Genomic DNA, 13,506 nt, shown 5'->3' on the forward strand with positions numbered 1-13,506 from the left:
CATTAATCTCGTTGGCCGTAATTATGCTTTGTGTCATTGCAAATGTTCTCATTTGAATCCTGTTCCTACTAACCATCCATTCTTTGCTATTTTTCTTTTTGTGCACCTCAGATTTGGACCGGGACTTGTTATTTACTGGTACGGTTTTATAGGTGAGCTGGATTGCCAAAGAGACCGAGGTATCCTTCTCAAGGACTGCTTCCCGACGGATATCGTCGTCCTCGGACGCTCCGCCCAACAGGACTGACGAGCCAGTCACCGGGCGAAAAAAGACAGATCATAAATTTGGGTGGCGACGTTGGACGGGACGATTGTAGAGGATGGCGGCGCAGGAAGGGTAGGAACAGAAACACCGGGGTTAGACGCCAAAATCCGGAAGTAATTTAGCTTTCCTGCTTGGACTTGCCCTGAACTCCGTTTGACCCTCACTCTCCGTCTGCCGCCACTTTCCTGGCTGCTTGGCTTTTTGCTACAAAATACAATAAGCCCCCCAAAAAAATCCATCTTGAAGAGGTTCCCGGTCAACCCGTGGCCCCCGGTTGCCCTCTCGCAAAGGACGGCATGGTGTGATGGAGCACCAGAGCTCGTACACGAGACCTTTCCTTATCACAGCCAGAGTCCTGGCCTTTGTCACACCTTCCTCTTCCGTTCCGTAAGTAGATAAGGGAGGTGCGGTTCTTAGGGTGGGGGGGGGAGGCTGGTTGGACGCCTGGCTCTCACCTGCGTCACTCAATGCCCTCCCGAGCCGGAGAGCAGAATGGTGGCTGATTAAGGCCACGGCCTCGCTGTGACCCTTTTTTTCTCTCCCCTCTTTTCTCCGGGTTATCGAATTCCTCGAGAGATTTAGATGAATTCATCTTCTGGACTGTTTCTACGTCTGATTTATGAAGCGGATATGCTTTCGTGTTCCACATCTGTGTTGCGGTGCATCTTAGAATTTGAGAAGCTTATTAAAATGTCTTTCATTTCACAATTGCTGGTTTTGATCCGCCGCCATTCCAGAACTGAAAGACTGAATGACAACAAGAAAAAAAAAGTAATGCAAAACATTTTTCATATTCGAACCAATGAATGTCATTTCCTACTCAACGGAGGAATCAAATCATCACAAGTAGCTTTCAAAAATGGGTTCAACGGAGCATTTAAAGGACAACCAACACCATTTTGTTTTCCTAACTGACCCCAGAAAGACGTTTTATAGCATCTAAAATACCCAAAGCACGCAGGCTAATATTTTTAGTCAAATGCAAAACACCAATAAAAATGACTTAAAGTGTCCCAAAACTACTTCAAAATAAACTCGGAAATGGCGAGTTTGAGGAGGTACCGCCCCCTTGTTCGTGACGTCACTCCAGGACGTCTTGCCTTGCTCTAGAATCAAAACAATGGCTTCAGATTCGGAGAAGATGCTTTCTTGTTACTCATCCCGTTATGAATATGATTCAAATAGTTCTGAAGAGGAAATCAGAAATGTTTGCAATGGATTAACAAAGTCCTTCCATATCATTTTGAGGCGTCTGGACTGCAATGTAGCGCCCAGAAAATGCACAAGATGGCGCCCAAGCTCCTTTGGAAATGGGCTGATTTGTCTGCTGGGAATTTGTGTCAACTAGTATCAAATAGTAGTCTTGGTGCAACACACAACGATTCACCATCGCATTATTTATGTTTTTCCTTCTAATTTCGCCATCAACACGGATCAACACTATGTTTTCAGACCTAACAACGTACCCAAAATGCATTGTGTGTCGCTTTCACGGGCGTTCCTGACGTGACGTCACGTCAGGCATCGTCATCAACTCGAAAACCAGACTTCCTGAATATTCAGCGCGCGTCTTAAAACGTAAAATATAGCTATATGCGGTGGAATCTTAGTAAAATACGCTCAGTACAAGTCATTTGAAGTGATTTTACAAATTATGGACACAACTTGTGCGGAGGACGTCGGTTGTCCTTTAAGGGGCAGATGTTTGCCAGCAAGCCAGACAGATCTCCTAAAATTTGTCAAAAGAAGAAGAAAACGTGATTGATGTTGTTTCATTTTGCTTCTATGTGAGTGATCACAGGTATATGGGGAACACCTGAACTTCATAGGAATTTCTGCGACCATTTTAACAGCGCGTTTTTTACAACTACAAATTATTTTTTACGAGCCGATACTAATGACAGAAACACAAGCGCAGCCCTTGTAAAATTGAAAAAGATGACCATAAAGTTGACTCTAGACACAGATATGCATTGCCAATAGGGCATTTGTGGTTTTTCGAAGTTTTCGCGAAATGACCTGAAAAAATTAAAAATTACGATTTGACAAGGCTGCCACACACTTGACACGTCTTTTTTTCACCGTCTGCTCCCTTTGCGCTAACATTGACAAGCGAGCGTCACAAGTTAAATGAAAATCTGCACTTACTTACCACCATTTAACTTGATCGACTCCAAATTAGTTTTAAATGTTCCATTTGCCTTTTCGTGACATATTTTTTATCACTTTTTTGTCACAAGTTTTTGCCTAATTTCCAACTACAGACAGTCCCATACTTACGAACATTCAAGCTACGAACAATGGCACATACAAACATTTTTGTAGTAATATATGTAGTCTTCTCTCCAGTTGTACGTATCTTTATTGAGCATATATTTTATTACATGTTTATTTTCCAGTACAAACCAAAACAGGTTACATATACAAGCCTTAAATATATTTATATTAACCTTAAACATTGTTATATAACCTTAAACATACATTCCATACAAAATATAGCGCAGAAGCAATTTACGAACAAATTCACCTTACGAAGGACCATTCGGAACGTACCTTGTTCATAAGTTGGGGAGCATCTATTTCTATAAATCACTTCACTTGAATAAGCATTTGACAAACAGCCCAAAAGCATGATGCTGCCGCCACCTTTTCCCCCTGTAGAAGATTTTCACTTTCCCTCTTGAAAAGATGAAATTATAATCATGCCATTCATGAGAGGACAAAATTTGAAATGGGACTTGGTGTAAATCACAAACACCTTGCCATTCAACAAATGGATTTTGTATATTAACTATATATTCACTAACTATATATACTATATTCACTGCCAGATGACGTGCAAAAATGTGTCCACTCCAGTGCCAGGGTTTTTGTCATTTTCACTCAAATTCCAGGACCCACAGAATATTGACTTTTAGGACTACATCAACATTCAATTCCGCGTAAGAAATTTTACACTCTCTTCTTTAATCAGAAAAAAAGAGTTAATTCCTAAATTATTTGAGTCTGCAGTTATATGAGCTTGAAAAGAGAGCGGCTGTCCAAAATACAATGCAATACGTGCAAATTGGTTTAGATAGCGCTTTAGCAACTGCTTAAGCTGGAACAAAGTGCTAACATGGAAAAGCTGCCCCCTTGTGAAAACATTGCCAGAGGCCATGGCCAGCGCTTTATCGGCACCCAAGACTGAAAAAAACTCATTCAGGAATGGCGCTCTACGTCACATTTTCAATTTCCGAATAAATTCATGAATGGTAGTGAATGAGTTAACTTCAAGTACAGTGAGACCTCAACTTACGAACTTAATTGGTTCCCAGACAGAGTGTGTAAAGCGAAAAGTGTGTATCTAAAAAAAATATCCCATAGGAAACCATTAAAATGGGAATAATCCGTTCCCGGGTTTCCATAAAATATACTTTTTTACTACAAAAGCCTTAAAACTACACACAACATACCTTATTCTATGTATAATAAATGTGCTATTGTATTGTAATGAAAGAAATACACTGCATTGTATCATAAAGTCACTTTATTTACATTTGTGATGGTCATTGATGGCTTGATGGAATGGCGTTGGAGGTCAAAGGTTATAGGGAATTGCTATTTGGAAAGAGAGGCGCATTACCTGAGGACTGTAATTAAATAAATAAACTGTGCTGTAAAATAAAGTTTTATTTACCTTTTTGGTGGTCGTTGATGGCTTATGGAAGGAGAGTCACCTTCCATAAGGACTGTTGGTAACTTAACCTCTGGTGCTGTTCGGTCGTGTGCTTCCGCCGAAGATCACTCCGCCAGCCGTGGTGGGTGTGTATTATGAAAATAGTGCTTATTATAAGGTTTAATTTTCAGAAATTTGATGTTTGTAAGACGAAAAGTTTGTAAGATAAGGTGTTTGTAAGTTGAGGTCTCACTATATATGTCTCAGTTTTGATCCAATTAGGAAATTCTGTTACCAACTCAGAGTAACGTCACCGTGTTCCGGATGTAAAAAAAGATTGGCTTCTTTAGACTCTTACACCCCGCCTCCCACCACCCTCCACTCTTGTCCTTAATCTATTTCACTTCCAAAACGGAAGCCGTCTCCACCACAGAGAATAAAAATAAGCATTTCTATATTTGTTCTATGCACTCAGGCGGTCCAAAAAGACCCGCTATGCACGCTTGAATGCCGGCGAGGTGTTGCTTGATTTGTTACCCTTAAACCTCTAACCCTTATCCAGGCCTTGATCCCTCCACCAGGAGGCCACCGGGTCACTGCTGGGTCAGCAGGCGGCCGTGGCTTCCCCGCCTCCCCACGCCCGCTCCCTCACCTCCTCCTCAACAAAACAACTGTCCCCATGTGTCCAGTTAAACTCAACCCTATTGCCTGCCTATGGAATGCTTAGGCATCATTTTATGGCTCCGCTTGGACACAAAAACAGAGCTATTTTACTCGCGGGGGAAAAATTCTCAGCTGAATAAGAGCAGAATGAGGAAAAAAAAAGAAAAACAGCAGAATCAGTTCCTCTCAAGTTTCGAGCCTTCCTGCCATTGTTTTCCAAGATGGCTGTGGCACAAAAGAGGAGTCAGGGTCAGTCCCTATAAATTAGCTTTTGTACACACAATGCCGGCGAAATCGCGCCTCTCCAAAGCCGACTTCAAAGTCGTGGCAGCTGGACGGACTCCACCATGTGAGAGCAAATATAGAACAAAAAATATATAGCTGCGAACAAATCATTTGTCATCGAAACAAGGTGGACTTTGTTGACATCCACTTTAGATTTGAAAGTTTTACGTGGTGCTAATGATTAGCAAAGTGTTCAAAAGAGACTGTCAGACAAATTTTGTCATTTTGTAATTGGGGTGTAACTTCTTACAATATTGTTGATGTTGTACTGTAACTCATACAGTATTCAAAATAACTCGCAGTTAGTTGGTTCTCACTATACACGAAGCCCTGTCACATTTATGGAGCTAGCTATTTAGCTAAAGCCTAGCTATCCATAGTGTCTGACTTTTTTGTTTTGTTTGTTTTTCTGTTTTTTTTTTTCATAATTCATTATCACCTTTCTATACTGTAACTAGTACAGTATCCAAAATAACTAGCAATTTTTCGGTTCTCAGTATACTACACAAAGCCCTTTCACATTTATGGAGCTAGCAATCTAGCTAATACCTAGCTATCCATACTTTTTTATTTATTTGTTTATTTGTTTGTTTGTTTGTTTTTTAATTCATTATTATCATCCTCTGTACTGTAACTAGTACAGTATCCAAACTAACTTGCAATTTTTCAGTTCTCAGTATCCAGGAAGCCCTGTCACATTTATGGATCTTGATATTAAGCTAACACCTAGCTATCCATATTGTCCGACTTGTTTTTTTTTTTTTTTTTAGTTTTTTTTTAATTCACAATTATCACCTTTCTGTACTGTAACTACTAGTACATTATCCAAAATAATTAGCAATTTTTTTGTTCTCAGTATACACAAAGCCCTGTTCCATTTATGGAGCTAGCTATCTAGCTAATGCCTAGCTATCCATAATGTAGTACTTTTGTATTTTTTGTATTTCTGTTTTTTTTTTTTTTAATTCATAATTATCACCCCAGTGTACTGTAACTATACAGTATCACAAATAACTAGCAATTTGTTCGTTCTCTGTATACACAAAGCCCGGTCACATTTATGGAGCTAGCTATCTAGCTAACACCTAGCTATCAATAGTGTGGGACTTTTTTGTTTGTTTATTTGTTTTTTTTTTATTCATAATTACAACCCCTCTGTACTGTAACTAGTACAGGATCCATACGAATTAGCAGTTTGTTGGTTGTCGCTATCCATGAACCACACTCACATTTATGTAGCTAGCTATTTAGCTAACACCTAGCTACCCATCGTTTGGGACTTCTTTTAATTGTTTTTTTTTTTTACTTCACAATTATCAACCCCTTCTCAATCAAATTGTGTCAACTCACACTAGACTCTATTTTTACCAAAACGAAAGTGATGACCTCACCCAAAATGGCTTCATATTTTGACCATCAAACATGTTTGGCATGATTTACTTTCCCCGTCCTTCACGTTGGGAAAGCGGTTCGCAAGAGCGCTTTAATGTCTTATACAGCAGCCGTATTCCAGCAAAATTGAGCGTAATGTATCGCTTAATATTTATTCAAGTTTCCTTCTAAAATGCTCCAGAGACCGGATGGCTTTGTTCCAGTATCCACTGTGGAGCCGCTCAGATGTCCATCTTGGGTTCGTATTCTGTGGTATTTTTTTTAATGTGTCCTTTGAGCGAACGTCTGAATGGCCCGTCGAGATTCAGACAGACTGAGGCGAAGGTTTCATTCCTTCAGCAGACTACCACATAGACTTCCTCCACGCTTCTGTTATTTATGTGCAGAGAACGCCACTCTGTTTTTTGCCCCGGGCAGCAATGGAGCTTTTAGTCAGTGATCCTCTTTCGCCAGGAAGATATCACACGGTGGAAAGAAATATGTTTTTTTTTGTTTTGGGGTGGGGTGGGGGGGGCAGCGCAACTGGTTTAATACATGAAAAAAAAATTGGGTTGGACCAAGGGTGGAAAAAAAAACGGACTCTCGAGCAGATATGACGAGAGAAGTCATTTTTATTTTTAGGAAGCTGTGCCTGCTAATCAGATGTTATTTAAAACAACAATGGAGCATGAGAACATGAACCGAGGGATTGAGAGAGGCCGCGTTTGACTGACAGGAAGGAGGCATGATGGCATGTTTGACAGGGAAATGGAACGACAATGACGCGGGTCAGCCTTGAAAGCTTGTCCACTCAAGTGGAGGCACATAACAATGCAGTCGTGAATAAAGTGATACCTCAGCTTACAAACGTAATTGGTTCCCAGAAAATGTGTATAAGACGAAAAATGTGTCTTCCAAACATTTATTTCCCATAGGAAACCATTAAAACAACAATAATCTGTTCCCAGGTCCCCATGAAACATAATTTTCTATGAAATAAGCCTTAAAACTGCACAAATATACCTTATTGTATGGACAATAAATGTGCTATTGGATTGTAATTAAAGAAATAAACTGTACTGTATAATAAAGTCATTTTATTTACCTTTGTGATGGTAGTTGTCAATGGATGACGAACTTCCAGGTTGCCTCTTGATGATATCCGAGTGAAGTTGCCGTGTTTTCTCTGCGATAATACCCTCACTCACACTGTCCCCTGCTAGCTGCTTTTTGTTAATCCAAATTAACACAAGTTTTTCAATCTGTTCTATTGCCTGAGACTGTTGCTTATACAACACAGAAACACTCTTAGCCACACGTAGCAATGGTCGATTTAGCGTACTGGTACTGGGACGCTAAGTCACACAAACGCACACCTCGTTCGTGTTTTTCGATGGTCTCCTTCTTCTGCTCGACCGTAATTTTCTTTTGTGTCTTCTTCGGCTTAACACTAGCCTGTGGCGGGGTCTTTTTCGGTCCCATAATAGCAAAAGTGTCCTCGATAACAAACCATGTCTGCACTCTATGAAAGGAGGTGACGAAAACTAGGCCGCCAGCCACCGTGGCGCTGTGTGGTTTAGTTCGTCCGGCGAAAACTAGTTCATCAGACTATATTCCCGCAAATTTAATGTTTGTAAGGTGAAAAATTAGTGAGCTGAAGCGTTCGTAAGATGAGGTATCACTGTAATATGGAATGTTCCAAGTTACTGAAAATATATTGTATTATTATTTTGGAAAATACTTTTCCTTATATTCTAGCTGACTAAAATGCAGATGTGACTTTATAGGTGCTCATTTTTGATGCGGTACGGAAGTATGAAAAATGTTGCGGAAAGAAGCGCTTGGAGTCGTGTGCAGAGATGAACAACAGGAGTGACAGTCTATGAAGGCAGCGTGGAAAGGTCACCCGAATCCCCTGCCTCACAATCCCACTTTGTGTGGCATTTGGTCTGTGACAGGAGCGACCAAGAAAGACTGTCATCTCACGTTTACAGCGAGGCACAGAAGGAACGCTGGTAGCTTCCACAGGTACAATTTTGATAGTTAACTTGAACTACAATTGGCAATGTACTACTTGAAAACGTTTTGGGGAACAATTGTTCACCAAATTCTCCATTTGTGTCGGCTTTGGAACAAAATTCATTGGAAAAATGCTAACATTTTCCTAATTGGAAACAGCTATTAGCTGTTACGCTAACAGTTCAAGCACAAGCTTCGCTAATTCGTAAAGAAAAACTGTATTTTCCGGTGTATAAGGCGCACCCAAAAGCCTTGATTTTCTTCGAAAGATGACCCTGCGCCTTATATGCCGGTGTGCCTTATACACCGGAAAATACTATAATAGGATTGTGTTTGATTGACAGGTCCACACGGTCAAAGTAATTAGCATGATGATTGCATTACTGCTCTGTTATGTAGCACACTTTTTGTTTTCTTTTATTTGATGGCTAAAAGATTATGGTAATACAGGTTGAATCTCCAGTAAGAGACACGATTTCAAAGCATAATTACCACATCTTAAAATTCGTCCTTGGGGGGAAAAAATGATTGTTTTAACGATTACAAGACAATCAACAAAATCACACCCGAAAAAAAACATTTTTAGTGATGATAATCAAGATATTAACTCAGTCTGTCACGGTTTGCAAGGTGGTGAAGGTGGTTGTGGATCCCAAAAAGCAGGCAAAAGGGAGCAGGAGGTTGTGTTTGACAAATTGTATGAAAATAAAGTCGGCAGGAACAAAATCTAAAACATCAAAATTATCTGAACAGAAAAAAAGACAAATTATCAAAAGAAAAACAACATTAAAAGTCCGCCAAGGTGAAACAAACACATGCACAGCACACAATGCATACAATTGCATACAAAGCATACAATGACCTGACGCCGAATGGTCGTGCCGGGAGTCCTTTTGACTGCCACTGATTGTAACGACCAGCACCTGCGAGGGTGCAGGCAGGGCTGACAGCACTATCCGTTGGTCGCCAATCCGAACGTGGCAGGCTGCAACTGATCGGGACGACCAGCACCTGTGCAGATGCAGGCGGGGCCGACAGCGCCACCCGCTGGTCACCAACCAGATCATGACACATGTCATTAGCATTCCCGAATTTATTCCGGAATTGAAAAGCATGACGTGGAGCACCATTCCTGATTTTGTTCGGGTTTTGGTTTGCGGGTGGTGCCGAAAAGTTGCTGGTCAGACCTCTGCCAATGTTTTCCCTTCCACGAGGGGGCAGCATTTCCCTTTTGTCCATGTTAGCACTTTGTTACGGCTCCAGCTGTTGTTAAAGCGCTAAATTAACCAATATGAATGTATTGTATTGTTGTTTTGTACAGCCGCCCCCAATTCAAGCTCTGATAACTCCAGACCCATATAACTTAGGAATTAACTCTTTTTTTCTGATGATAGAAGAGAATCTAAGGTTTCTTACATTGAATTGAATGTTATGTAGTCCTAAAACTCAATATTCTGTTGAGTCATGCAAGTTGAGTGAAAATGACAAAAACCCTGGCACTGGAATGGACACATTTTTGCACATTATCTGGCAGTGAATGAGTTCAAGACGAATATAGACAAATGTAATCCACTCAACGTTGGTTTTACGCCCACATTTCAAATTTCATGGATGGGAACGGAACATCTCTCCAGTTCTGTCATGACCAATGTTACTAGCTAGTAAGACTAGGGAGTAAGATTTTCTAAGTAATGGGAAGAAACTGACCCGGTACGTGTTTTTGTCATGTGACCCATTTGTCTTTTTTTCATTCATTTTCATTTCCCCCAAAACACTTTTGCAGCCGCATAGCCCTTGACTTGCTGCCAGCAGGTAAATAAACCCCTTCATGTCAAAACACGAGTTTGTGACTTATCGGGACTCCAGCCCTCGAGGGATAGATTTGCTTTCAATTTTCCAGGCTTGGTGATGTCATGTCGCAAACACACTGCTAGTTACGACGTCGGCAACCTTGATCCTTCCAAATTCTGTCGATTGTGTGAATGACGGTCGACTAATCGCATCTGGAATCAATGACGTAAAATGATTGAACCTTTCACCGCATCACCCCTGTCCTCCAAGAGCTCCACTGGCTCCTGATCAAACATAGAATCAACTTTAAAATTCTTCTGTATACATTTAAAGGACAACCGACACCTGCGGACAAGTTGCGTCCATAATTTGTAAAATCACTTCAAATGACTTATACTGAGCCTATTTTACAAAGATTCCATCGCATATAGCTATATTTTACGTTTTAAGACTCGCGCTGAATATTCAGGACGTCTTGTTTTCGAGTTGATGACGATTCCTGACGTGACGTCACTGAAGGAACGCCCCTGACCGAGAAAGTGACACACAATGTATTTTGGGTACTTTACTTCGTCTTGCTCCGTGTTGATGGCGAAATTAGAAGGAAAATACATAAATAACGCAATGGTGAATCGTGTGTTGCACCAAGACTACTATTTGATACTAGTTGACGCAAATTCCCAGCAGACAAATCAGCCCATTTCCAATGAAGCCTGGGTGCCATCTTGTGCATTTTCCGGGACGCTACATTGGAGTCCAGACGCCTCAGAATGATCCGGTAGGACTTCTTTAATCGATTGCAAACATTTATGCGTTCCTCTTCAGAACTATTTGAATCATATTCATAACTGGATGAGTAACTGGATGAGTCTCCAAATCCGAAACCATTGTTTTGATTCGAGAGCAAGGCAAGACGTCTTGGCTTGACATCACGAAATAGGGGGACAGGACCTTCTGAAACCCGCCATCTCCGAGGTCATTTTGAAGTAGTTTTGGGACACTTTAACTCATTTATATCGGTGTTTTGCATTTGACTAAAAATATCAGTCTGCGTGTTTTGGGTATTTTAGATGCTATAAAACGTTTTTCTGATGTCAGTTAGGAAACAATAAATGGTGTTGGTTGTCCTTTAAAAGCTGACAAAAACAGACATCCTTGGATCGGTGGTTGACAAAACCCAAGTGGTGTCGGTTGTCTTTTAAAGCTATCCATAACCACCCCCCCCATACCTTTCTGACCTTCTTCAAATTTCTATTCCCTCTCGTTCCCTCAGATCCTCTTGCTCCCTCCACCTCTGTGTGCCGTCACAGTACGATGGGGGACAGAGCTTTCAGCTGCTCTGCCCCCAAACTCTGGAACTCACTTCCTCCCTACATCCGTAACATCGATTCTCTTCCCACCTTCAAGTCCCATCTCAAAACCCACCTATTTAAAATTGCATTTTATGTGTAGCTCTATCTCTTGTTTCTATTTATAATTGTATTTTATGTATTGTATTTGATTTAATAATTGTATTTTATGTATTATTGTATCTATGCTTGTCTGCGACTGTAAAGTGTCCTTGAGAGCTTTGAAAGGCGCTCGAAATAAAATGTATTATTATTATTTTTTATTATTATACTTCCGTCGCTGCTAGTTTGCTAGTCTCAAGAAGTAAAATGGCATCCAGTCTATTGCTAAATAATTTTCTGCTAGATAGAACATTCACATGGAAACACCCCCCGCACACCCCATTCCCATCCTGACTATGAACTCTTACACCTTGAGAAGGTCTTATCAGTACCAGGTCCGGTTCTTCAATGTAACCCCAGAACGTCCCTGAGGGATCCCCCTCTGGTCACCTAATGAATGGCGGGACGTGATGTTGTCGCTGACATCACTTGAGCTCTGTCGCCCCGCTTGCAATCACCCCGTGTTACGGCCCCCGTAATGGGCTTCTCCCACTGGGAGTGGGCCGGGAAACCCAACGCCGGGGCATTCAGGTGTGCCATAAAGTGCTTTTCACTTTTTCCCGACGACTTCCCGTCTCCAGTGGCGTTCTCCATTAACTCGCACAGTCAGACCCAGAGAGGCTTCCTATTGGTCGGGGTGTCGGTTATTGCTATGGTTAACCAACCCCCCACCCCCGCAGGTACTCCGCTACCTGGCCCCAAGATAAGATAGGAGGCCGGCTGCCTGTCATTATCGCTGCAAATGTTGATTTCGCATAAGTTGGACACAGTGCATTTATTGTCTGCTGGCGAGGAAAACAAGCCACTCCCACCATGGACCTACCCTTTCATTGCTACTGCAGTCATACCTCGGTTTACGAACCCCTTGGCTTACGAACTTTTCGGTTTACGAACGTTACATTTATGAACATTTTACCTTGGCATATGAACTTTTTTCATACACGGAGCTGCCTCAATGAGTGATGTGTTGTTTGCGAACGAGCCCATTCTTCTAACAACAAAATGGCAGCCGACTGTTTTTGTTCCCTATTGATTGAGGGGAGGTGGTTTAAACATTAAAGAAAGAGGCAGATGACAGTGAGAGAGTTTCAACTTTGATAATTTTCAAATCACATCTCAAAACCCACCTATTTAAAATTGTATTTTCAGTGTAGCTCTTTCTCTTGTTTGTATTTATAACTGTATTTTATTTATTGTATTCTATTTGTGATTGTATTTTATTTATTATAGTACCTATACTTGTCTGTGACTGTAAATGTGTCCTTGAGAGCTTTGAAAGGCGCTTAAAATGAAATGTATTATTATTATTATTATTATTATTATTATTATTATTATTATTATTATTATTATTATTATTATGTAGTTGTAGTTGTAGTAGTAGTACTAGGAGTCCTCAAACTTGGGTGGGTCCTGGATTTCAAGTGTCTGGCAGTGAATGAGTTCACTCTGTGATTGATTGACAGACAAAATATTTGTGTTCAAAAGACTCTGAAAGGAGAAGAGTGTTAATTTAAAAGACATAAAAAAACATGTCAGTGTGCCCGTACAAAGGAAAAAGAACTATGGAGGGGGAAAAAAAATCACCTCTCCTTGTCTCCATCTTGTCAAAGGCAAAAGATTAGAAAAAAAAACATGTCCATCGCTTATTTGCCAAAACTGCACAGAAGGCTAGCAAACAGTTGTCACCGTCTCACCCCTAGAAGCCCCCTTTTTTATTTGTGATTATTTTGGAGTTTACACAAAGAAGTAACAATTCCTACTGAGTTTAATACATTACTGTTGTCACCTAGCGAGTATTCACCGTCTCACCCCTCCCCCTTGCCCCCACCCGTACCGAAAAAAATTCTAAATATAAGATCCTCATAATTTTTATTTTCTTTTTTTCAAATTAAACTGTTGTTGAAAACAATAAATAACTAAATAAATAAATGCATAAATAGAAGAAAGCTGGTAGCACCCGCCCACCCTTCCTCGAACCTCAAGGCAAAAACACACAAACGCAA

The 13,506-nt window shown here is 40.8% G+C and overlaps 1 protein-coding gene across 2 annotated transcripts in view; it reads left to right on the forward strand.

Annotated features, from left to right (window-relative positions):
- cdin1 (CDAN1 interacting nuclease 1) overlaps positions 1-973 on the forward strand; it is a 78,918-nt gene extending 77,945 nt beyond the window's left edge. For both annotated transcript variants that reach the window (XM_089005164.1, XM_089005163.1), the window contains one exon: positions 112-973. In XM_089005164.1, the coding sequence (XP_088861290.1) occupies positions 112-247 (136 nt within the window). In that variant the 3' untranslated portion in view covers positions 248-973. The remainder of the gene's footprint in view (positions 1-111) is intronic.
- The last annotated feature ends 12,533 nt before the right edge of the window (positions 974-13,506 follow it).

This window comes from Hippocampus bargibanti, linkage group LG09, assembly GCF_051943395.1.
Source record: "Hippocampus bargibanti isolate YZ-2025 linkage group LG09, ASM5194339v1, whole genome shotgun sequence".
Classification (NCBI taxonomy): Eukaryota; Metazoa; Chordata; class Actinopteri; order Syngnathiformes; family Syngnathidae; genus Hippocampus; species Hippocampus bargibanti.